Here is a 24,008-nt window from a genome sequence, read left to right on the forward strand (position 1 = left end):
CCTCTGGCGGGTGGGGCCGGCAGGCGCGGTCCGGCAGCTGGGTCCCTAGGGCGCTTGCTGGAGGCCCGCGATGACCGCTCTGAGCAGGGTTGAGGCTGCGGAGGCTGTCAGGTAAGGGGCTGCAACCCTCACACCAGGCTCGGGCCCCGAGACTGCCGCGAGGCGCAGGGCGGGACCCGCTGCGCCCGGGTGCCTTCTGTCCGGAGGGCAGGCACTTCCCTGCCGCCAGAATGCAGGCTGGGCTCCAGAGCTGCCCCACGCCCGCCCTGGTGCTTCGCAGGCTGCGAGGTATTCGCGCCAGGGCGCACGGTGTCTGGCTTGTCTGCGCTCAGCGAGAGGGGTCGGGACGTGGGGTTGAGGGACCTCTAAGCAGCATTAGGGCGGCGGAGGGCACCCTCTTTGGGACGCCCCCCATAGTCCACCACCACCACCCTTTGCCATCATCGCTCTTCATTCATACATGTATTCATTCACTCATTCCCCAGCCACGTGGACCCCCAGCCCTGACTGCTCCCCACCCAAAGGCTGGCGCTCCCCTGCTGCCCCCTTGGTGGGGGTGTCAGCCTGTCTGCCCTCTCAGCCAGGTCTGTAGCGCCCTGCGGATGCCCAGGAGGCAAACTGGAGCTGTCCTGGCACGACTGGGCCACACCCGTGCGTCAGGCCCATCCCGGTCGGGCGGGCTGGGGCCAGTCTCTCAGCCAGATCTGATCCAAAGTCTCCCTGGGAGGAAGAAAAGTTCTTGCAGCGCGGGAAGGGGCAAGGAGGCAGGGGCAGGCGGGAGGTGGTCTTTCAGGTGATATTAAGAATTGTGGCTTCTGGCCCTTGAGGTCTTGGGACCTTGGGGGATGGGATTATTTGGGGGAAGACAGAGCCAGTGGATGAGGTCCCAGGTGCCACAGTCTGAGCTCTGGAGGGCGGCCTGGAACCCCTAGTCCTCCAGCACTGAGATGGAAGGCGTGAATGTGAGTCCTATGCCCACACCACGCAGGTATTTGGAGCTGTGGGAATGCTTCAGGGCTCCCTCTGTCCCGTCCTCAAAGAGGCTGGTGGGGCCCTACCCAGCTGCCCCTACCCCATGATTGTTTAAAGGGGCCATCGTTGTAGGGATTGGGCTCCTAGAGAAAGAGTACCCTGACCATCTGTGATGACTTTGCCCCATATACACCTCCAGCTGGCTCTGAGGTCCAGCTCTTTTCAGAGCAAAGACTTTTGGAGTTGCCAGGAGAGGTGGATAGAGGGTGCTCATCCCTCTCTGCTGTGGGGGTGGGGGTCCGTATGCCCCCTCCACAGTCCTCTGATCACACTGGCCGGAGTCCAGTCCAGTCCATGCTGGCACACACGCTCAGATGTGAGGTTGCAGTTTGCCCAGGCCAGTAAAGCAGTGAGCATCCCTGGAGCAAATGGGCAGTCTGCAGGGTGAAGCTGAGAGAGGCCGGCACTGAGCTTCCAGGAGAGTTTCTGCTGGAGACAAATCAAAGCTCTCCTTCCTGACTGACCTTTGAGAGAATGTTCTGAATATCCTAGAGGGGAAAGCCCAGGCCCTATCTGTGCCTTGATGTTACTAGTTGCTTTCAAATTAAAAAAAAAAAAAAAAGCTTAGGCAAGTCCTCAAAGTCTTAATACAGACCAGTGTGCCAATTCATCCACCTAGGATGCCCCCTGAGGTTGAGGTGGGCAGTACTCAATGTGGCTTTATGGCAGCCAGCCTCCCTGCAGCTTTTCTACTCTCCTGCTCCGGTGGTTCCACCCAGTCCTCACCCTGGTTAAGCTGTGGCTGTGGTCCTTGAATGCCACATACCATATTTATCAGACCAATATGAAGAGCCTTGTCCAGGAAATCAGGAGTTCTCAGCCAAATGCTGTTCTTATTTTGCTGTGACTTGAAGACAAGGCAGGTCTTCTCTCTGGGCCTGCTTTGCCCCACGTACACCTCCAGCTAGCTCTGAATCCAGCTCCTTTCAGAGCACAGGCTTTCAGAGTTGCAGGGAGAGGGCGTAAAGGGTGTCCCTCTACCTACCAGGTGAGGCGATTGGACTGTAGACCCCCTAAAGCCCTTCTCCAGGCAGTCATTTAGTATTCTGCTACCTAGCATGTTTCTCCTCAATTTCTGAAGGCATTTTATTTCTTTATACCATTTCTCCTTTGCTATCACTAACTATGGAAAGCCCATGAATTTGAGAACAGTTCAGCATTCCACTTTAGTGTCCAGTGTCTGCATCTGGACGCCAGAAAATCATGTGTTTTTCTCCTCTCTGAGAAGTGAGAATCGCTCTATGGCGTGAGGTCCACCTTGGCCACTATGCTGCTATTCACCTGGGCTGCTGCTATTCACCTGGGCTGCAGGGCATGGATCTGTCACCACCTGTTATCACCACCCTTTGAAGCTTTGATTAATTCCTCTGCTGTTTACTAAGGTAGGAAAAGAAGGAGAAGGGGGAGGGGGCAGAAGCCCCTGGACACAGAACTTTCTGTGAAATTCAGAAGGAATTGCCTCCCCAAGGAGGAATTGCCTGTTACGGCACTGATGCCAGAGGGAAGGAACCAAGCAAGCCCCTGCCGGGCAAACGAGTTCCTCCTTTCTCCCCACCGCAAATGCACCTTTTTATTGGTCTAGAAATGCTTGGTCATAATTTAGGACTGGAGTGTTTTAATGACTTGTGAAGGTTAATCCAAGTCCTTGTCCTAAGTCAGTGTTTCCTCAGGTTTAAAATCCACTACAAAGTCCCATTGTTAATTTTTTAAATAGACATTTGCTTTTGGCTGGCACTATTTTTTTTTAATATGAAATAAAAAGCACATAAAGAATTAGTTCTAATCAAACATGAATTGCTTTTCCTCCTAACGTGTTGACATGACACATCAATGGCATTAAATAATTTTCAGAATCCTACTGGAATTTCATTTTGCTGGTATCCCTTTATCTTATCTGACTGCGGTCAGAGCACCAGTGTGGCTGGTAAGCCTGGGCACACAGCCGTGACAGGCTGTAAGAGTGGTTTCCTCTCTCTTCTATAGAAAAAAATTAAGTATTTCTGATATGCTTTAACATTAATCAAATCACTTGAAATTTGCCCGTAATCACCAGGGCCACACAAAATGCTATTTTAAAATAAGTTTTGAATTTTGAATTTTGGAGGACTGCTCCAAATTGTATTTTAAAATAACCTAACCACAATACCTCAGAATTAATATTCATACTGGGCTTTCTCGATTACCAAGCATGTTGAAAAATGCTTATATTTAAAAAAATATAACTACAATACCATTTTCACAGCTAAAAATAACAGTAACTCCTTAAAATCATCACACATCTAGTCATCATTTAAAGTTCCCCCATCATCTCATAAATGTTTCTGTACTTAGTTACTTTAATAAGGGTACCAGTGAGGTTTTATAATTGGCTGACACATCAGATCTATGTATCTATTTCTCTGCCATCTTCTGTAAGCTGTAGGTTCCCCTTCCATTTCTTCATCGTTGTTACAATTTATCTGTTGAAGAAACAGTATTATTTGTCCTATACCATTTCGCAGTTTGTTGGTGTTGTTTAAAATATTCCGCTGACTCCTGTATTTCCTATAAATAGAGCATTGGATCTAGAAGTTGCGCAGATGCAAGAGGTAGTAAGCTCTAGAGGAAGCACCTCTGGCTATTTCTATCTGGATGCTGTTAGCAGCCATTGACGATTATGTCACAGAGCCCAATTATTCATTAGGGATTGTAAAATGGCCCGTTCTCAATCAACCAGTAGGTTACACCAAGTTCCTTGATATGGATAGCAGTGGACAAGTTCTTTTTTTCTTTTCCTTTATTCATCCTCAGATGTAGTCATTGTGATACAATACAGGAAAAGCCTGGGCATCAGAAGGACCTGGTCACACGTCCTTGCTCCACAAATTGATGCTGAGCTACTGCTGGTCCAGGCCTCCCTTTCTTCATCCCTACAGTCACATCCGGCCCACTTAAAAGTTCTCGGGCTGTGTAATGGCCTGGTCACCCAAAGTTACGCTCCCTGCAGTGCCTCCGGCTTTGAGAACCCGAGACCAGAACTCTGATAATTTAGCCCTGGCTCTAAGACGACCTTGATCTGTTTTCCTCTTCAAGGTGCAAAGTTCATTTTTTAAAAATACACTCTTTATTTGGAGATAGATTCACATGCACTTGTATAAAATAATACAGAGGTCCCGCACGTTTCACCCAATTCCTCCCAGCGGTCACATCCTGCATGAAAACTGCAGTAGCACAACCAGAACTTTGACATCGATATAATTCGCCGGCGTTGTTCAGATCTCACCAGCTTTCCATGCGCTGGTGTGTGTGTTTGGTTTTTGTGCAGTGTTTATTGCATGTGAGGATTTGGCAAAGTTCATTTTTAAAATCAAGGTTTCTTTTTCTGTTGGATTCTGAGGGTTTCCATGGAAGAAGAATGAGGTGTTAGGAATTTGGAACTTCAGAGGTTCATCGTAGTGAATATCGCTGTGCCCCGGGGACAAGATTTTAATTAGTTTGTTTTTTTTCTTGCTGTATCCTTCTCCTTCTTCCTTTGAATTCTTTTCTCCAAATGAAAATAGTTTGTTTGTTAAGCAAACAAATTAAAGCAAAGTCTATGAAAAAGTCTAAAGAAGAAAATAAAAAAACACCTAAAATCCCAACTCGGAGAAAAATACTGTTAGAATTTTGGTGAGGGTCCTTACCATATATATTTTATTATGCATGCTGTTCTATATAATGCTTTTTCCAATGTTATATAATGCTATCTTTCCATGTTAACAGACCTTTTTTTTTTAATAAATAAGTTTTAATAAATAACTGGATAAATATTTTAATAGTTACATAGCCTTTCATCCTGTGAATAAACCATAGTTTGTTCATGCCCTATTGCTTTGTTCTCTTATAACCGCACTTCAGTAAACATTCTTCACGTAAACTTGTGTCCAATTCATTTCTAAGAATAAACTGTCCGAAGTGGAATTTATGAGTCTGACGGTCGTCTACATGTAGAATGTACCTGCCCTTCTCACGCCGCGCTACACACAGTAATAGAATGTGGGGCTGCCCATTCAGCAACATGTTGACTAGCAGTAGATATTATTAAACTTTTAAGCCTTTGGAATTTACTAAGTAAAAAAGGATATTGTTTATTTTATGTTATTTTTAAGTATCTTTATTTCTTTTGCTGTTTTTAGGGTTGTACGCCTATTATATAAGTTCAAGCACAACAAAAATTAGAGAGTGAAAATCACCCCATAATTCCTTCTAAGATATAATCACTATTGCTTGATATACACCCTTATGTAAAGATTTCTTAATCTTATCAATAGATTATATCTTACTTACTAATTTGTACCTCCTTTTCACTAAAGAACACATTTTGGACTTTTTCCCATTAAAAAAAGCACATACAGCTATACTCCCTTCTTTGAGTCAATTGCATAGGAATCTCCTATGTTGATAAAATATTACTTTGGTATTTCCATTTCTCTCATAATTGTTAACCATATGAATATACATATTTTGCATATATGAATATATATGAATATCCATTCATTTTTTTATATCAAGCTCTGTGAAATGGAGTTGTTGAGTCAAAAATGAGTCAAAAGATTTGCATTTCTTAAGGCGTTTGATATACGTCAGAACAGTTCTGACCCAGTTTGCAATCTCATCGTGGGATGTAAACAATGCTTATTTCCACATTCTTGGTAATGCTGAGCACTATAATGTTTTAAAAGGTTTACGAACAAGACAGGTAAGGGATTTCTTCTTTTGTGACTGGACTGTTCATATTCTTTATTCACTTTTCTATTAGATTGTTTACCTTTTTCTTATTGACTTGGATGAGCTCATTATATGTTAAAAAAAATACCAGTTCTTCCTCAGTTTAAATTTTGATGTACAAAGGTTGTTCATTTTTATGTGATTAATTTTTTTCTGTGTTCTGGGTTTTATATTTTGCTTAGACCTTTCCTGGTATTTTAATAATGTCCTCTATTTTATATTTTTATTGATTTAGAAAATATTTGGATATTTACCCTACCTGGAATTTATTTTTGTAAATGGTGTGAGGTAGCCAATGCCATGTATTGGACAATCCATTCTTCTCCTACTTATTTGAAATACTTTCTTAATTACATACTCAATTCTCAGATCCCTATTGATCTTATCCTGGACTTCAATTCTCTCTCTCTCCTGCTACATATATATATAATTTATATATTGTAAAGAATATTATCTAAAATATTATTATATATTCTATATAAATTTTATATATATAATTTTTTAATCCTCACCCAAGCACTGAATGGCATCAGGGATCACAGGCACCCAAAGGGAGAGCCAAGCCAGCAACCTCGGTCTGTGCCCTGGCTGGAATCCACCCGCAACCCTTCAGCTCCAACCAAATGAGCCACACTGGCCAGGGCTATGGCTCCGTTAATCTTTCCTAGATCAGTGAATACTGTGTTATTTTCACTGACCTAGCTTTGTCGTTTGTTCTGACATCTGGTAGGGCAAAGCTCTTGCATTTAATTTGGGACAAATGTGCCCTGGCTGGTGGGGCTCAGTTGGCGGGGTGTCTTCCTGCAAGGCAAACTGAAAGGTCACTGTTGAATTCCCGGTTGGGGGCACACGCCTAGGCTGTGGTTTGGCTCCCTGTTGGGGCACCTATGAAGGGCAGGTAACCCATGTTTGTCTCCCACATCCATGTTTCTCTCCCGCTCTTTCTTCCTCCCTTCCCCTCTCTCTAAAATCAGTAAGCATGTCCTCAGGTGAGGATTAAAAAAATTGGGGATAAATTTGCTTCTTTAAAATTTTGCATCTCCCCACTCAAGAACAAAGTTTATCTCTCTATTTATTCAAGTTGCCTTTTATGTCATTGAAAAAATGTCTGTGGTTTTCTTCTCATATTTTTTTACATTTTAAATGTTTATTCTTGGGTAAATGTGTCATTTCCCCAAAATATATTTTACAACTGTTTATTGAAGGTTTACAGAGAAACTACTGATTTTTATATTGACCTTGTACCAAGTAATAATTAAGTCCATAAGAGTTCATTATGTTTCTGTTCCAATCATAGCTTTGCCTAGACCAGTGCCCAAATATAAGACTATCTGGACCACGTTCTTATGGTTTTTCAGTTGATTATATGTCCTCCAGGTAGTTTATCATACCATCTTTCAAATAATACGCATCTTTTTAGGATATACACCTTTTATTTCTTTTTCTTGTCTCTGTACAAAGGCTAGAACCTCCAGAACAAGGTTGAATAACGGTGACGAGAGCAGGCACTTCATCATTTAGACAATCTGGGGGTCTTCCTGGAGGAGAAGGTCTCGGCAAGCTCCTTAAAACCAGCGTGGCTCATTGGTCAGGAATCTGAACCCGCGGCCAGAGCAGAGCTGGCGGAGCCTGCTGCAGGGCGTGGAGCGGGCCTGCGTGGGGCGCCTCAAATCCAGGCCCGCTGCCCGGTTTGGTGCTGGGCACCCCCCCCCCAAGAGGGGTTCCCGGATGGGGCGCGGGCTCCCTTTGCAGGGAGGCCAGGAGGTGCTGGCGAGCAGATGCACCCCCTCCAGCGCCTCCAGGCTGCTCCAGCTTTTACTCTCGCTCCTGAGGAGCCCCGAGCCTCCGCCAACTAGCGGGAGGGATCTCTGGCGTCCAGCGAAGGGCCGAGCAGGAATTCTGGGCGCGGCTGCCCTCTTGGCGCAGAAAATGGGCTTGTGGATTGAAGGCAGGTCGGCCCCGGGGATGGATCTGTGCCGGGAGGACGGCTGGGGAGGGGTGGGCCCGGCAGTGGGGCTGAGGGCAAGAACAGCACCTTCTCCTCCTCCCCGCGCCTCCCCCAACGTGCCCCACCGGGAATCGGGAGGGCACAGGCAATTGCTTCTCCTTCTCCGGCTCCAGGGGAGGGTCTCCGTGGTTTCACTGGGAGGAAAGCCGAGTGCAGGCTGGTGTGCTGCTGAGCTGGTGGCCCGAGTTTCCAGCTGTGCCCAACGGCGTCGTCCCCTGTGGTCCCAGGCTTGGCCTCACTGGGCATCCCTGGGATGCAGTCGCCGGTGGGGAAGCGGGGAGGGGGGCAGGCCTTTAGCACTGGTCCGGGGTTATGACTGCCTTTCGGTCTCCTCATCCTGGGCTTCTCAGCAAACTGCACTGCCTTCCCCTTCCCCCACCATTACTCCTCTTTGAAACGCTCCTTGGGATTTCGCAACAGCCCATCCACCTGATTTTCCTTCTACCGCTTGGGCCCCTCTCCTAAGCTCCTTGAGGGCCTCCTCTCCCTTCCCCACACAGCCTGTGAGTGTTGCGCTTCTTGAAGTCCCGGACTTCTCTCCCTGCCCCCGCTCCCCTCAGATACTGCTGGCCGTGGGTATATCCTCCGGCTTCACATCCCTGGATTCAATCAACCAGGGATGGAAAATATTCGGGGTGGGAGGGAATCCCAGAGAATTCCACACTGAAGCCCCGTGAATGAAGTGAAGGTATGTAGGCGGACCCTGCTGTAACCTATATGCCAATATAGGTGACAGGCAGGACAACACCCTTTTACAAGGGGCTTGAGCATCCTGGTATTTGGTATCCACAGGGTTGGGGCCGGGCGGGGGGTGTTGGAACCAACCCCCTGTGTATAACGAAGGACAACTGTACAATTCACATACCATAAAAGTCACCCTTTAAAAATGTACAGTGCAGTGGCTATTAGTATATTCACAGAGTTGTGCAACCATTATCACTAAGCGCTGAACAGTTTCATCACCCCGAAAGAAACCCTATGTCCACCCGCACTTCCCGTGCTCCCCTCCCCCCAGCGCCCCGGCAATTACTAATCTACTTCTTGTCTCTATGCATTTGCCAGTTCTGGGTGTTTCCTGTACCTGGAATCGTATGTGGTGTTTTGTGACTGGCTTCTTTCACATTCTGGTGTAATGTTTTTAAGGCCCATTCGTATTGGAGCAGGTATCCGTACTTCATGGTCTTTTTAACGGCTGAATAATATTCCGCTGTGTGGCTATACCACATTTTGTTTATCCATTCATCGGTTGATGGATATCGGGGTTTACATTTTGGGGCTATTATGATAATAATAATTACAATGCTGTGAGCATTCTTGTGTAAAATTTTATGTGGACATGTAGTCAGTTCTCTTGGGTGTAAACCTGGGAGTGGAATTGCGGGGTCACACAGAAACTCTGTGTTTACCCACTTGAGGGACCGTGGAGCTGTTCTCCAAGGTACTGGCACCAGCAATGCATGACGGTTCCAGTTTCTCCACACACTCACCAGGTATCCGTCATAGTCTCCTAGTGGGTGTGAAGTGGTAGCTCATCGTGGTTTTGATTTGCGTTTCCCCAAAGACTAATGATGTGGAGCATCTTTTCATGTACTTATTGGTCTTTGAGATCTTCTTTAGAAAAATGTTTATTCAAACATTGGTCCATTTTAGTTGGATTATTTGTCTTTTTATTGTTCAGTTTTAAGAGTCCCTTTTTAAAAAAAGTTTTGTGGTTAAGAAAAATGTATAACATAAAAACTACCATCTTAACCTTCTCTATGTTCATTGGTACAGTTCAGTAGTGTCAAGTTTATTTACATTGTTATCCACTCCATTTCCAGAACTTTTTCTTCTTGCAAAACTGAAACTCTCTACCCTTTAAATAACTGTTCCTGTTCCCCTCCCCCAGCCCCTGGCGACCACCATTCTGCTTCCTGTCTCTACGAATGTGACTTCTCCAGAGACTTTATATAAGCGATCTCACAGAGTGTCTGTCTTTCTGTGACGGGCCTATTTCACTTAGCGTAATTATCTTCGAGGTTGTGAGAGTGCTTTGTATAGTCTGGATACTAATCTCGTATTGGATATTTGATTTGCAATTATTTTCTCCAATCTGTGGGTTTTCTTTTCACTTTCTTGATGATAGCAGCAGCAGCCCAGAATTTTCTGAGTTTGATGAAGTTCAACTTATCTACTTTTTCTTCTGTTTCTTTTGTGGTTTTGCTGTCCCATCGTAAGAGACCATTGTGTAATCGAAGGTCACAAAGATTTACATCTATGTTTGCTTCGAAGAGTTTAATAGTTTTAGCTCTGACATTTTTAGTTAAATTTTGTATATGGCGTGAGATAGGGGTCCAACTGAATTATTTTGCCTGTGCATATCCAGCTGTCCTGGCACAGTTGCTGGAAAACTATTTTTCCCTCATTGAATTGGTCTTGGCACCTTTGTTGATAGCTTCTCTTCTTTATGGATGCACTTTCCCTGGGGTATCTTCCTAGCTTCTGTACCACCGAGGGCCAAATAACTCAGAAAGTTATCCCTCCCGCTGGAACCTCTCTTCTGAACTTTTTATCCACATACAGCCTGACACCTCCCCTTCAACGCTTCTCACACATGTTCAAGTCTGAGCTCATGATTGTATCCTTCCAAGATGTTCTTTTTCCAATCATTTCCCCCTGTTTTTGTCTCAGCAGTACAGAGCAGTATCACACTTGATTAAACCAAAAATCAACAGTCATACTTGGTATTTTTTTCCTCACGCCCCGTATCTAGTTGATCCCCAAGTCGGGTTGGTTCCATTTGGAAACATGTATCCTGAATCCATCTCTGGTCCTCCATCCTCACTGCCACCAAGTCGGAGACGTTATTTCTCTGCTGGAATCTAGTCTCCTCACTGGTCTGTCTTCGTGCAAAAATTTAAAAATGTAGAAGAGGAGCCAGGATCAGGGTGGACCTGATGTGTCCATCAGCCAGGTACAATAACCTCCCACATGAGGTTGCTCCTATTTCACCAGTGTTCACCCTCTACTCCCTCTGCTCCACCTCCTTCAGTTTACTTTGAAGCACATCTAGGCATCAGTCATCTCTCTTTCTAAAATTTTAATTTCTATTATTAAAATACATTTAACATACACTATTATATTAGCCTCAGGTGTATAATATAGTTATTCAACACTGACACACCTGACAAAGTGATCACAGTGAGCCTAGTAACCACCTGACACCATGCAAGGTTATTATAATATTATTGATTATATTCTCTATTCTGTACAGTATACCTCTGTGACTTATTCATATTATGGCTGGATACTTATACCTCTTAACACCGCTTCACCTTTTTCACCCTCCCCACTGGCCTCTTTCCCCTCTGGCAACCATCAGCTTTTCTATCTGCATCTGTAAGTCCGTCTCTGTTTTTTTTTTTTTCTGTTTTGTTAGTTCACTTGTTTCGGTTTTTAGATTCCATATGTGAGTGACATCATAAGGTATTTGTCCTCCTCTGTATGACTTACTTCACTTAGCATAATACCTTCTAAAGGTCCATCCATGTTGTCAAAAATGCAAGAGTATTCTTTTTATGGCTGAGGAATATTCCACTGTGTATAGACACCTCATGTAATGTACGCATTCATCTGTCAATAAACATTTAGGCTGCTTCCAAATCTTAGCTATTGCAAACGATGCTGCGATGAACATATGGGTGCATATGCCCTTTGGAATTAGCCTTTCTTATTTTCTTCTGGTAGATAGCCAGAAATGGAAATTCTGGGTCATATAGTAATTCTATTTTTATTTTTTTCAAGAACCTCCATACTGCTTTCCATAATGGCTGCACCAGTTCACAATTCCACCAACAGTGTATGAGAGATTTTTTTAATGAAATTTTTACAGATAAAAAATACATCGCAAAAGGTTATAAGAACAAAAAATACAGAACGCTTCACGAATTTGCATGTCATCCTTGTGCAGGGGCCACGCTAATCTTCTCTGTATCGTCCCAGTTTTAGCACACGTGCTGCCGAATGGAGCTGCCGGAGTCATCTCTTTAACCTACAAAGTTGGTGGTGTATTTCCTTGTTTAAACCCCTTCATTGGTTCCCCACTGCTTTTAAGAGAATGATGGAAACCCTTACTGGTGCCCACAGGACCCTGCATGATTTAACCCTGCCAACGGCTCCAGCCTCACTGCTCGCGGCTTCGCTGTTCATTTCTACCCTCCAGACACAAAGGCTCTGTTTGTGTTCCTCATAAATGCCACACACCTCTGGCCACAGGGCCTTTGCACATGCAGCCTTGCTACAGTGACCCCTCTCCAACTCCCTCCAGCGACCCCCAGCCCCATCTCATTAGCATCCATTGGCTATCAGCTCAAAGGCTGCTGCTGCTTCAAGAAGTCTTCCCAGCTCTCCACGGCCGAGTGAGGACTCCCTGATGGAGGTCCTCCTAGGACACTGTGCTTTTCCTTCATAGAGTGTATTTCACAGCTGCAATTATGTATTGATTTATACAAATATTTGTTTCATGTCTGCCTCTCCCACCAGGCGTTTTGGGGATAGCAGCTCACCTTACCCCTCTTAGTGCACACAGCACTTACACAGAGCTGAGCAAATAGCAGGCTTTCCGTTGGCGTTTGTAGGAGGAAGGCGGAGAGGCTGGCAGCCCTGGAGGACGGTGCTCCTGCCAGCCTCTTGTAGGACAGGGCTTTTTCTGACCACAGAGGGCCAGCGGCCACCTGCAGTGCACCCCTTGCCAGGCTCTGGTTTGTTTTTCCCTTGGGCATTTACTTTCCCTCCTGGGCTGAGAGTACCTTGCCTTGTTGCAGAGGAGTGACTGTGGCCCAGAAAGAGAGAGTAGCTTCCCGAAGGCCCCTCAGCAGTGGGAGGCCCTTCCAGGCCCACCTCCTGTCTTCCTGCCCCCACTCTCAGGCTCTTCAGGACCCTGAGACCCCTCCCATCTGCCTAAGCCCTGTGAAGAGCATCGCGGGTCCACAAGGTCAGGATGATTCTAAGGGCATATGGTAGGTGGAGCAGGGTGTGCTGGATGGTATTCATGAATGGACAGAGCTGACTTGTCCCAAGAGTAGCCCCACCGCCTGGCAGCCTTGAGTGGGGGTGTCCGAGCCGCCGAGACTGTCTGTGAGCCCTCCCCTCAGCAGGCCGCCAGAGGGTGGCCACTGGAGCACAGGGGTGCTCTGTTTCTTAATGAATGCAAGTCTGTTTTTAGACCTGAATGACCAGCTTCTTGTCTGAAAACGGCCAGGCCCCAAGTGGCCTGCCAAGAGAAAGTGGTCTGTGACCAGGTCCAGGGGTGCCAGCTCAAAGAGATGCTGCTTCAGGAGCAGGCAGATCCCTCTCTGCACAACCAAGTGCCTGCTCATCATGTGGCCTGGGCTTCCTAGGAAATCCTGCATATTCCTATAAGCAAAGCTCCTGGGTTTCAGCGTTTCAGCTGTTTATCCTACCTGTCTCCCTGGGAGCCGTTTTCACTCTGCAGGCCAGGAAGGGGGCAGCCATCGCTGGCCTCAAGCTTCTGGCGGAGGGAGGAGAAGAGAGGGCGGCATCCCGAGTAGGGCCGGGCCTGTGCTGTGGGAGTGCCTCTGAGCTCAGCAGGTGCGGGAGGCAGCCACTGGGTGCGGCCTAGGTGTGGAGAAGGCCCTGCTCTCAGCTGCTCTTCCTGGCTATAGTCTAGAGGAAACACTCAGGTGTTCAGGGTATGTATGACGTTTGTGGGTGCAGTTTGGGGCTTTGTGGCGCCTCAATCTCTACTTTCTGTGGACAGCTGTACCTCTAGGCATCCTTCAAGGGCCATGATGGACTCAGGGCCAACTCAGCTCTCAGTGGTGCTGGCAGGGGTGGGGCTCAATGAGTAAGGCTGTGAGAACAGGCCCCTTCCCCATGGGGGACTGGGCCATGACCTCTCAGATTCTCACCCTGCAGGTCAAGGAGGAGCAAACTCGGAGGGAGGAGACTGAGGCCACCCAGAGGGTCAGGGGAAACCAGGAGCAAACTCGAGTGGGTTGCTCTTACTCCAGGTCTCAGGTTTGTGTTCTAAAGCCCAGCTGCCACCTTACAAACGGAGCGGCTTTTCGTGGGGAAGCATTTGTTTGCTCAATAAACAGTTATCGAGCACTTACTATGTGCCTGAAATCGTGTGAGGTCCTGGGGCAAGAGATGAATACACAGCCTAGTGGGGAGACAGCCACGTAAACAAGCAGTGCAGCAAAGGAAGATGGCTGAGTGGACCGGATGTGGACACAGGCAGGAAGAGATCTACTCGCCCTGCAGGTGCAGCCAGCCAGGCTTCAGGGAGGAGAGGTACTGGGGGATGAGAACAGGAGGGACTCCATCTCGGGCAGGATCAGGTTAGCGAAGCAGGGCCCAGGCAGAGCTGGGAGGGGCACCTCATTAGCCCACTTCCCGAGCGCGTCAGCCTGAGCATTTGCTCCTGAATTTCATCTTCATGAGGAGCTAGGCCTTTCTGGTGTGCCAAGAGAGCTCAGGCCTGGGTGGGAGGTCAGGGAGCAGGGGAAAGGGGAATTGGGGTCCTTTAACCGGGGCTGGTCCAGTCAGCCAAGCATCTAAGGGCAACCTGGGCAGCAGGCAGTATCTTGGCTGCTGAGAGTGGGTGATGGAGCCACCCTTGATCTTGGCCCTCCCAGCTCCCACTGGATGGAGAATCCAAGGTTTCTGAGAGCACTGTAGGTAGAAGGAGTTCTTGTTAGCACTAGAGGGGTCCTTGTTCTGGATGCCCACATCTCCTCCTGCACAAAGTAACTCAGTTTGTATGGTCCTCTGAATAGAGGAGATAAAGGCTAGGGGGAGGGGGTCTGATCTAAGGAATCCCACTCCCCAGAGGGCACCTGCATAGTCATCTCAGTCCGAGAGACCCCCCTCCTGTATCCTCCAGTCCCCCTGCACTGGGGCTCTTGGGGAGCGCCGCGGCCTGGCCCTGCAGCCGGGAAAGCTACAGGAGACAGCAGAAGGCCAAGGCCTGTGGGCTCCCCCAGCCCTGTGCCGCGTTAGAAAGAGTACACACTTTCAGCCAGACTGGAGTTTAAATTCAAGCTCCACTACTTTCCGGTTATATAGTCAGGGGCAAGACGCCTTGCCTGTCTGGGCCTCAGTTTCCTCCTTTGTATGACGGGGATGGCGCCGTCTCCCTTGCGACACTAGAGCTGAACTGAGGATGAGAGGAGATCAAGAGCCAGACCTGGTCATCCCCCTTCTCCCCAAGGGCTTCCTCAGCCAATAGGGTTTGACTCGTTTGAGCATTCCCAGAGTCCTCTCCCTTCCTGGCCCTGACGTCTTGTGGGGAGCATGGTATAACCCAGGTTTGGGTGTCAGACACACCTCCACAGGGTCCCGGCTCTGCCAAGGCCTGTGTGCGCAGTCCCTGAACCCAGCTAAGCCTCCGTTCTCCACCCAGAAAAAGTAAGTGGTATCCCCTGCCGAAGAGGCAGTGCATGGGTGCCCAGGTGTGTGGTGTTTGGGGACACCGAGTGTGGGGGTTTCTCGTCTGGCTGCAAGTGCTGGGGCGCTGGAAGCAGAATTCAAAGTTAATGGGCAGCCATGGGGAGCCGGCTGTCTTTGCTGTCTGTCCCCAGACTGGGGGCTTGGCCTGTGGCCCCTGCTCCTCTCTGTGCCCACTTGCCTCATTCCTGACCCAGCCTCAGGTACATGCAGAGGTTCTGCTCCAGCATCGCCTGTTCGCTGCCTCTGGGTGCATACCTCGTAGGGCTCAGAAAGGGAATCTGATGGGCCTGCTTCTCTCAGCACTCTAAAGAGGTTGCTGGTCAGCCTGCCAGGGCTGTGCTCGGGCTGGACCACACCTGTGGCTCTGCCAGCTGTGGCCAGGGTCCTTCGGGACAGTCCGTGATGTCGGGAAGCAGAGCCTCTGGCACTCCACATCTCCCTCATTACAAAGATGCCACAGGTAGTGGAGGGAAACCAAGCCCCTTCCTGGCCCAGGTGTTCTCAGATCAGCTCCTGAGAAGGATGTCTGTGCCTCTGCTGCACGCCTCCCATCCATCCCTGAGTGCTTTGCCAGAGTTGCCGAGCAGGACAGCTGGATTGGGATCCAGCCCGAGGCCCCAACTCCCTGAGCCCCACCCCTTACACTGAGTATGGAATTCCATCATGGAATTCCTCCCTTTTTCTACTGAGCAGAAAGGGCAAAGCAGTTAGTTGTCCTAGATATGAAATAGCAGCTTAGGAAATAAAAAGTGAGGGGCAGCTTCTGGGCAAGTAAGGGCAGCTCCTGTGTTAGAAATATTAGAATTGTTTTTTGCAAAAGGAGGACATTACCTTTTATCTTCACATTTCGATGCACTTGTGATGAGCCTGACTCTATTCACAGTTCCACTTTCCCTCTGGGAGAGGTCTGGGTGTGGGCCAGGGCTGTGGCCCTTCAGGAAGGGCACATCGTGGCTCAGAGCTGGCCTTGGCCACATGGGGAAGCTGCTGGGCTTCTTATTGTTTCTTGGCACAACTTAGTCAATGTGCTCTATGATCTTCATGGATGGAGGAAATCTCTATTAACAATGTGATTCCCTGTCTTGCCGAGGATGTTCCTGGAACTCCAGAGGGGCAGGGTGAAGGCACAGGAAGGTCAGGGCCCCGAGTCCAGAGGCCGTGTAGAAGGATTGGCCCTGGAGACCAGAAACCACAAAGGAAGTAGGAGTGAGGAGTGAGTCTGGTGGTTTTATAACCCTGGCCGTGGGTTGGACTTCACCTGAGAGGCTCTTGAGGCTGAACGTACGCCTACTTTATGACCCAGCAATTCCAATGCCAAGCGTTTATCCATAAGACAGGTACTGGGATGTTCACAGCAGCACTTTTGGAACAGGCAAAAACGTAAACTACCCAGATGCCTATCAGTAGTGAAGTGAATAAATCAATTGTAGTAGGTCCATAGAACAGAATTCTAAACACTGGCAAAACCGCACAGTTCAAAACTACACAGGACACTGGGTAAACGTCACTAGTGCATTGCCAAGTAAAAGGGCCACATAAAAGATCACATAAGATGTGATTCCAATTGAAGAACGTCCACAAGAAGCGAATGAGCCCCAGTGGTCAACATTCCTTCCAGGACAGATGTCCACTCAGCGCCCTGTCCCTAGATGGCTATTTCCATGGTCCTCAGGTTTGTACTCTCAGACACCTGCTGCTAAGGTGGCTTTTTTGTTTGGAAGGGAAGGTCTCTTCTTGTAGCTCCCTGGAGCACAGGTCCCTGCCTGGCTGCAGGAGAGGGTGGAGCTGTCCCTGGCCTTGGCTTCGAGAAGAGCTGGCAAGACCCACGGGATGCTCTGGTATCTCCCACGTCCACACGAAGTCCCAGGGAGAGTGTGGGCTCCTCCCTGGAGCAGGAGACACTGAAGGGGACCCACTTGTGGCCACGAAGGCCCAGCTGGGTCAGGCAGTGAGGCCTGGCCATGCTTTTTGCCTCAGCATTGGCTGCGGCACTGCTTCTGTGGAGGTGTGGGGGCAGCCCTGCAGGGAGGCTGGGGAAAGGGGGCAGGGTCTGCTGGAGGAGAGTTGCCAGACAAGCCACAGCCCAGGAGAGTGCAGTCAAGGGAATAGCGCCGTGGGGGCAGCAGGGGCCCGGCTTGTGCTTTCCCCAGTAGCCCACCCCATCCTGTCTGGGCCACTTCACCCTTTTCCATATATTGTCTGCCGCCTTTGATCAGTCAGCCACGTGGATTGAGTGCCAACTTGTGCTGGGCCAGGGCTGCCTGCCCACCCCGCAGGCCAGGGCTCCTAGAGGAAAGGGCCCATTTGCGGGTGACCCACCAGCTCCTGTCCAGCCCCCTCCTCCCTCCCCTGCTGGGTGGGCATCAGGCGTTCTGTCCCTTCGCTCTGATCGTCTTGCTTTCTTCTGTCCCCTGCTCCCCCTTGGTATGTCGTCATCTCCTTTGACTCTCTCTCCTTCACTCATTCATGTAGCAAACACTGGGTGCCTGCTGTGTCCCAGGAATCAGAGATGTTGCACACGCACCCCTGGGGGAGCTCATAGTTGAGGCGGGGATGGGTATAAAAAGACAAGTACAGCCTGTTGTGCCAAGTGCTGGTGCAGCAGAATAAAGGAAGGGACAAGGGACCACAGCTCTACTGGAGGGAAACCAGGGAAGGCTTCACAGAGGAGGGACCTTTGAACTGGAGCTTGTAAGATGATCAAGTAGATAAGCACAGGAGGGAATTCCAGGTACAGTGAACAAGGAGGCATGAAGGGCTGCTGTGGTGAGGAAGTAATGGGGCTCAGCAGAGCTGCAGGTGAGTCTAGAAAGGGAAGCAGGAGAATTGGGAAGGCCAGCTGAGAAGGCAAGGGGGAACTAAAGAAGCAAAGTCAGCAGGAGAAGGGGGCCAGATCTGGGCCCCAGATAGCTATTTGGCAGTGTGCATGCAGGAGAGGGCCAGGTAAGGAAGGGCAAGCCTGGGGCAGGTTCAGTTAGGAAGCTGTTGCCAGTACCCAGGAATCAGACAGTGGTAGCCTGGGCTTGCATGGTGCAGCAGGAACGGAGAAAGTGGATGATACTGTGGGTAAGTGGTGGTAAGGCTCTCAGGGCCTTGAGGATTGATTGGTTGAGTGGTGGGGCAAAGAATGAATGGAGGGCTCTGGCCCTGGTCACTGAGGAGGATGGAGCCTTTCAGGGACACTTGGTGCTCATAAGTGAGCAGCGTTGGGGCATGGCACTGAGCTCGCTTTGATGATGGGTATGCCACGGTGGCAGGGCAGGGGTGCAGGGTGAGAGAGGTAAATGTGGGGGTGAGTGCCCGGGGGAGGCACTCAGAGCGGAGTGCGTGGGCCGGTGTCCTGTGAGGCCAAGTCCTGAGGTCTGTGGGAAGCAGCCCGGCTCTCCATCTCTGGGTTCCCTACTCATTGCCTCTCTCCCTCTCCTACCTTCTTGGTGTCTCTTCTTTCTTGAAGGGCCTGGCTCCCCAACTGACATCAGGTGGTAGCTGCCCATCTCTGCCATCTCAGCAGGCCCCAGACTGGCCTCCTGGTACGATGAGCTCAGTAAGCATTTGCGGAAGGAAGGAAGGAATGGGCAGGTGGCCTGAGTTCCTGCACGAGCCACTGAGCAGGGCCCTGCTGTGTCTTCCGCACAGGTGTCCTGCCTTCCAAGCAGGCTCAGCAGGGTGAAGGGACCTCGTCTGGGGACTTTCCCAACCTTTCCTACCCCTTCAGTGTCCAAAATACTGGGCCTCCTCTGCTCCATTACCCTCGTGACAATAATATTATTTGTAGCTTTGATTGAAAAAATAAATATGGATTTGAGAAACCCTGATAGTTTTTTCAATTATAGTTTACTTTCAGTGTTACTTGGTATCGGTTTCAGGTGTACAGCAGAGTGGTCAGACAACCATAGACTTTACAAAGTGGTCCCCCTGATATTTCCAATACCGACCTGGCACCGTACACAGTTTTTACAATATTATTGACTGTATTTCCTATGCTGTACTTTTCATCCCCATGATGGTTTCACCCAGCCCCCTAATCCCTCTCTCCTGGGCGCTCTCTGCATCTATGAGTCTGTTTTAATTTTGTTTGTTTATTTTGTTCTTTAGATTCCACATATAAGTGATGTCATATGATTTGTCTTTCTGTCTCTGACTTATTTCACTGAGCACAATACCCTCTAGGTCCATCCATGCTGTCACACATGGTAAGATTTCATTCTTTTTTTTTTAGTTATGTTTTATTGATTATGTTATTACAGTTGTCCGAACTTTCCCCCTTTGCCCCCCTCCACCCAACACCCCCACTCCCTCAGGCAATCTCCACATCATTGTTCATGTCCATGGGTCATGCATATAAATTCTTTGGCTACTCCTTTTCCTACACTGTACCTTACATCCCCCTGGGTATTCTGTAACTATTTGTACTTTTAATCCCCTCACCTCTTTGCCCATTCCCCTACACACCCCTCCCATCTGTCAACCATCAAAACAATCTCCGTATCCACAATTCTGTCTCTGTTCTTCTTGTTTGCTTAGTTTGTTTTTTAGATTCAACTATTGATAGGTATGTATTTATTGCCATTTTATTGTTCATAGTTTTGATCTTCTTTTCTTAAGTTCCTTTAACATTTCCTACTAATGGTTTGGTGATGAACTCCTTTAGTTTTTTTCTTGCCTGGGAAGCTCTTTATCTGCCCTTTGATTTTAAATGATATCTTTGGTGGGTAGGGCCATCTTGACTGTAGGTCCCTGCTTTTCATGACTTTGAATATTTCTTACCAATCCCTTCTTGCCTGCAAAGTTTCTTTTGAGGAATCAGCTGACAGTCTTATGGGAACTCCTTTGTAGGTAACTGTCTCCTTTTCTCTTGCTGCTTTTAAGATTCTCTCTTTATCTTTAACATTTGGCATTTTAATTATGATGTGTCTTGGAGTGGGGCGCTTTGCATTCACCTTGTTTGAGAGTCTTTGTGCTTCCTGGACTTGCATGTCTATTTCCTTCACCAAATTTGGGGGATTTTCTTTCATTATTTTTTCAAAAAGATTTCCAATTGTTTGCTCTTTCTTTTCTCCTTCTGGCACACCTATGATGCAAATGTTGGGCCTCTTGAAGTTGTCCCAGAGGCTGCTTATACTATCCTCATTGTTTTTGGATTCTTTTGTCTTCTTGTTGTTCTGATTCATTGTTTTTTGCTTCCTTATGTTTTTGAGTCTTGGCTTCATACACTCTACTGTTGTTTCCCCATAAATTGTTCTTTATTTCAATTAGTGAATCCTTCATTTCTGACTGGATCTTTTTTTATGCTCTTGAGGTCCTAAGTTCCTTGCACATCCTTATAACCAGTGTCTTGAGCTCTGAATCTGATAGATTGCTCGTCTCCATTTTGTTTAGTTCTTTTTCTAGAGTTTTGATCTGTTTTTTCATTTGGACCAGGTTTCTTTGTCTCTTCCTTTGGGCAGCCTCCTTGTGTTTGTTTCTATGAATTAGGTAGAGCTGTTATAACTCACTGTTTTGGTAGTGTGGCCTAATGTAGTAGGTGTCCTGTAGGGTCCAGTGGCACAGCCTCCCCTTTCACCCATGCTGGGTATTCAAGGTGTGCCCTTTGAGTGGTCTGAGTACAGCCGCCTCTTGTAGATGAGCATTGGTTGCTGTTGGCAGGTCAATGGGAGGGATTTACCCAGGCCAGTCAGCTTCAAGGACTGGCTGTGACCACTGACCACCAACCTGTCCTCTTTGAAGAGGTGTCTATTCAGGTCCTCTGCCCATTTCTGAATTGGATTGTTTACTTTAAGTAGTATGAGTTCTTTATCAATTTTGGATATTACCCGCTTGTTGGATGTATCATTGACAAATATCTCATTCAGCAGGTTGTCTTTTGCTTTGTTGCTGGTTTCCTTTGCTGCGCAAAAACTTTTGAGTTTGACGTGATGCCATTTATTTATTTTTTATGTTCCTTGCCCAAGGAGATATAACAGAAGAAAATTGCTAAGAGAAATGTCAGAGATTTTTTATTTGCTCATTTTTGTTATCCTCACCCAAGGACATTTTTTTCATTGCTTTGAGAGACAGACAGACAGACAGATGTTGATTGGTTGCTTCCCATACGTGCCCCAACCAGGGATTGAACCCACAACCTGGGTATGCACCCCGACCAAGAATCGAATCTTCAACACCTTTTTGTCTACAGGTTGACTCCCCAACCAAATGAGCCATACCAGCGAGGGCAAAAAATGTCAGAGATTTTACTGTCTATGTTTTCTTCTAGGAGTTTCATGGTTTTGAGTCTTACATTTAAGTCTTTAATTCATTTTGAGTTTATTCTTGGATGTGGTATAAGAAGGTGGTCTAGTTTCATTTTTTTGTGTGTATCTGTCCAATTTTCCCAGCACCATGTATTTAATAGACTGTCTTCACCCCATTGTATGTTCTAGCCTCCTTTGTCAAATATTAATTGACCATATAGACGTGCGTTTGTTTCTGGCTTCTCTGTTCTATTCCATTGATTTATGTGTCTGTTTTTATGCCAGTACTATTCTATTTTGATTACTATGGCCTTGTAGTATAGTTTGATTATCAGGTAGCGTAATACCTCTGATTTTTTCTTCTTTCTCAATATTCCTGAGGCTATTTGGTCTTTGTAGTTCCATATAAATTTTTGGATTTCTTGTTCTAGTTCTGTGAAATATGCCATTGGGCCCTGGTTGAGTAGCTCAGTTGGTGAGAGAGTTGTCCAAGGTTGTGGGTTTGATCCCCAGTTAGAGTACATACAAGGGGCAACCAATGAATGGATGGACAGGTGGAGCAATGGGTCAATGTTTCTCTCTCTCTCCCCCACCTCTCTCTCTTCCCAAGATCAATAAAAATAAAACTATTATTGGTAGCCCTGGATGATGTGGCTCAGTGGATTGAGTCCTGGCCTGCGAACATAAAGGCCACCGGTTCATTCCCACTCAGGGCACATGCCTGGGTTGTGGGCCAGGTCCCCAGTAGGGGGCGCATGAGAGGCAATCAATCAATGTATCCCTGTCATGTCGATGTTTCTCTCCCTCTCTTTCTCCCTCCCTTTCCTTCTCTCTAAAAGTAAATAAAATCTTAAAAAATATATTATTGGTATTAGAAAATATTATTGGTATTTTGATAGGAATTGGGTTGAATCTATAGATTGCTTTGGGTAGTATGGACATTTTAATGATTTAATTCTTCCTATCCATGAACACAGTATATGTTTCCATTTGTATGAATCTTCTTCAATTTCTTCATTATCTTATAATTCTCTTATCAAACCAAGAGCGGGATGCTCAATAATGAATGGACAGTGGTATAGAGAATTTCTCATGAAGCACTCAAACCAAGTAAGGGACAGAGAGATGAAAGAGGCAGATGGAATCTACCACACAAAAATTAAACACAAATATAGCAACAATACCAGACAAAACTAAAAGACAAATGACTAACTGGGGGAAATATTTGCAGAAATGATAAGCCAAGGATTAATATTCTCAATAAAGAGTTTGTACAAATCAGTAAGAAAAATAGGAAGATCCTTATGGACAATTCACATTTCAGTGGTTAATAAATATTTGGGAAAAAATGTTCAACCTAGCAGTAAGTAGAAATAGAAGTAAAAACAATATATTCTCACCTATCAAGTTGCAAAGGTGATAAAAAGATAATGCCCAGTGCAGGGCATGGACCTAAGGCCATGGGCACCCTGATTCAGCGCTGAGTCCGCGCCAACTGGGAAAGCACCTGGAAAGCATTTCGGAAGTGGGTCTAATGAGCCTGAGAGATGTCCACTCGCGATCCACTAATTTCACTTCTGAGGCTCTACCTTAGGAATGGACAGTGATATGGAGAATTTCTCATGAAATTATGTTAAGAAAGAAAAATAGGACATACAAATTATATGACATATAATCCCACTCACATAAATTATGAATTTATGCATAATTGTACCTTTGGGTGATTTGGAGGGATATTTTTCTTATGGGTAATTTTGACCATTACATTTTCTATAATGAGCATTAAAAAAACAAGGGGGACGCTGGCTGGAATGGCACTGTTAGTGGGCATCATCCTGCAAACCAAAAGGTCGCGGGCTTGATGCTGGGCGCACGCCTGGGTTGCGAGCCTCTCACACTGATGCTTCTCTCCCTGTTTCTCCCGTCCTCCCCCTGTCTCTAGAATCAATAAAAGAAAAAAATATTTTTTAAAATCAAGGGGGGAAAAAAGCCTCTGTGAAATGTGAAATGACGGAACGAAATAAATTCTGAAATTAACTTTGGGAGTCAAAGTGTCAGATCACTAGCACAATCTGTCGCTCTGCAAGATTTAAGAAATATATGTTGATGTGTACATCAAAACCCTCCATAAGACCGAGGCGGAGGTCACCAGGTCACAGAGCTGTGGCCGGGCCGATTTTGTGGGTGAGGTCACTTGGTTGTGATATATGTACAGCCTGTTCCCTGCTTGGTCTCAGTTTCCTAATCTGTACAAGGGTCTGGGGGCAGGAGCGGGGCAGGGAGTAGGAATCAGACTAAATAATCTCTGAGTGTCTTGGCAGATCTCTGCTGAGTCTGTAACTCTGTTCTTGAACGAGAGAACTTGGACTTGCCTAAGTCACAGAGCTGAGAGCACCTGAGCACTGTGATGGGCAGGCTCCAGGTTCCAGCTCCCCCCCCTGGGAGAGACCACTGCACAGGACCTCATTACCTATTCCTGCCACCGCACTGTCCTGCCTTGGCTCTGTGTGTCGGCCATCCTCTCTTCCCATCAGCCCTGG

General features: G+C 47.2%; 1 protein-coding gene and 1 non-coding gene across 3 annotated transcripts in view; one reads left to right on the plus strand and one right to left on the minus strand.

The window, feature by feature from the left end:
• The first annotated feature begins 21 nt into the window (after positions 1-21).
• Positions 22-24,008, plus strand: part of GRAMD2A (GRAM domain containing 2A) — a 33,166-nt gene continuing 9,179 nt past the window's right edge. For both annotated transcript variants that reach the window (XM_045192928.2, XM_045192929.2), the window contains exon 1: positions 22-111. In XM_045192928.2, the coding sequence (XP_045048863.2) occupies positions 71-111 (41 nt within the window). In that variant the 5' untranslated portion in view covers positions 22-70. The remainder of the gene's footprint in view (positions 112-24,008) is intronic.
• On the minus strand, positions 11,691-11,795 carry LOC112301960 (U6 spliceosomal RNA). The gene has a single exon (XR_002974516.2). It is a non-coding gene; the product is annotated as a U6 spliceosomal RNA (small nuclear RNA).

This window comes from Desmodus rotundus, chromosome 7 (assembly GCF_022682495.2).
Source record: "Desmodus rotundus isolate HL8 chromosome 7, HLdesRot8A.1, whole genome shotgun sequence".
Classification (NCBI taxonomy): Eukaryota; Metazoa; Chordata; class Mammalia; order Chiroptera; family Phyllostomidae; genus Desmodus; species Desmodus rotundus.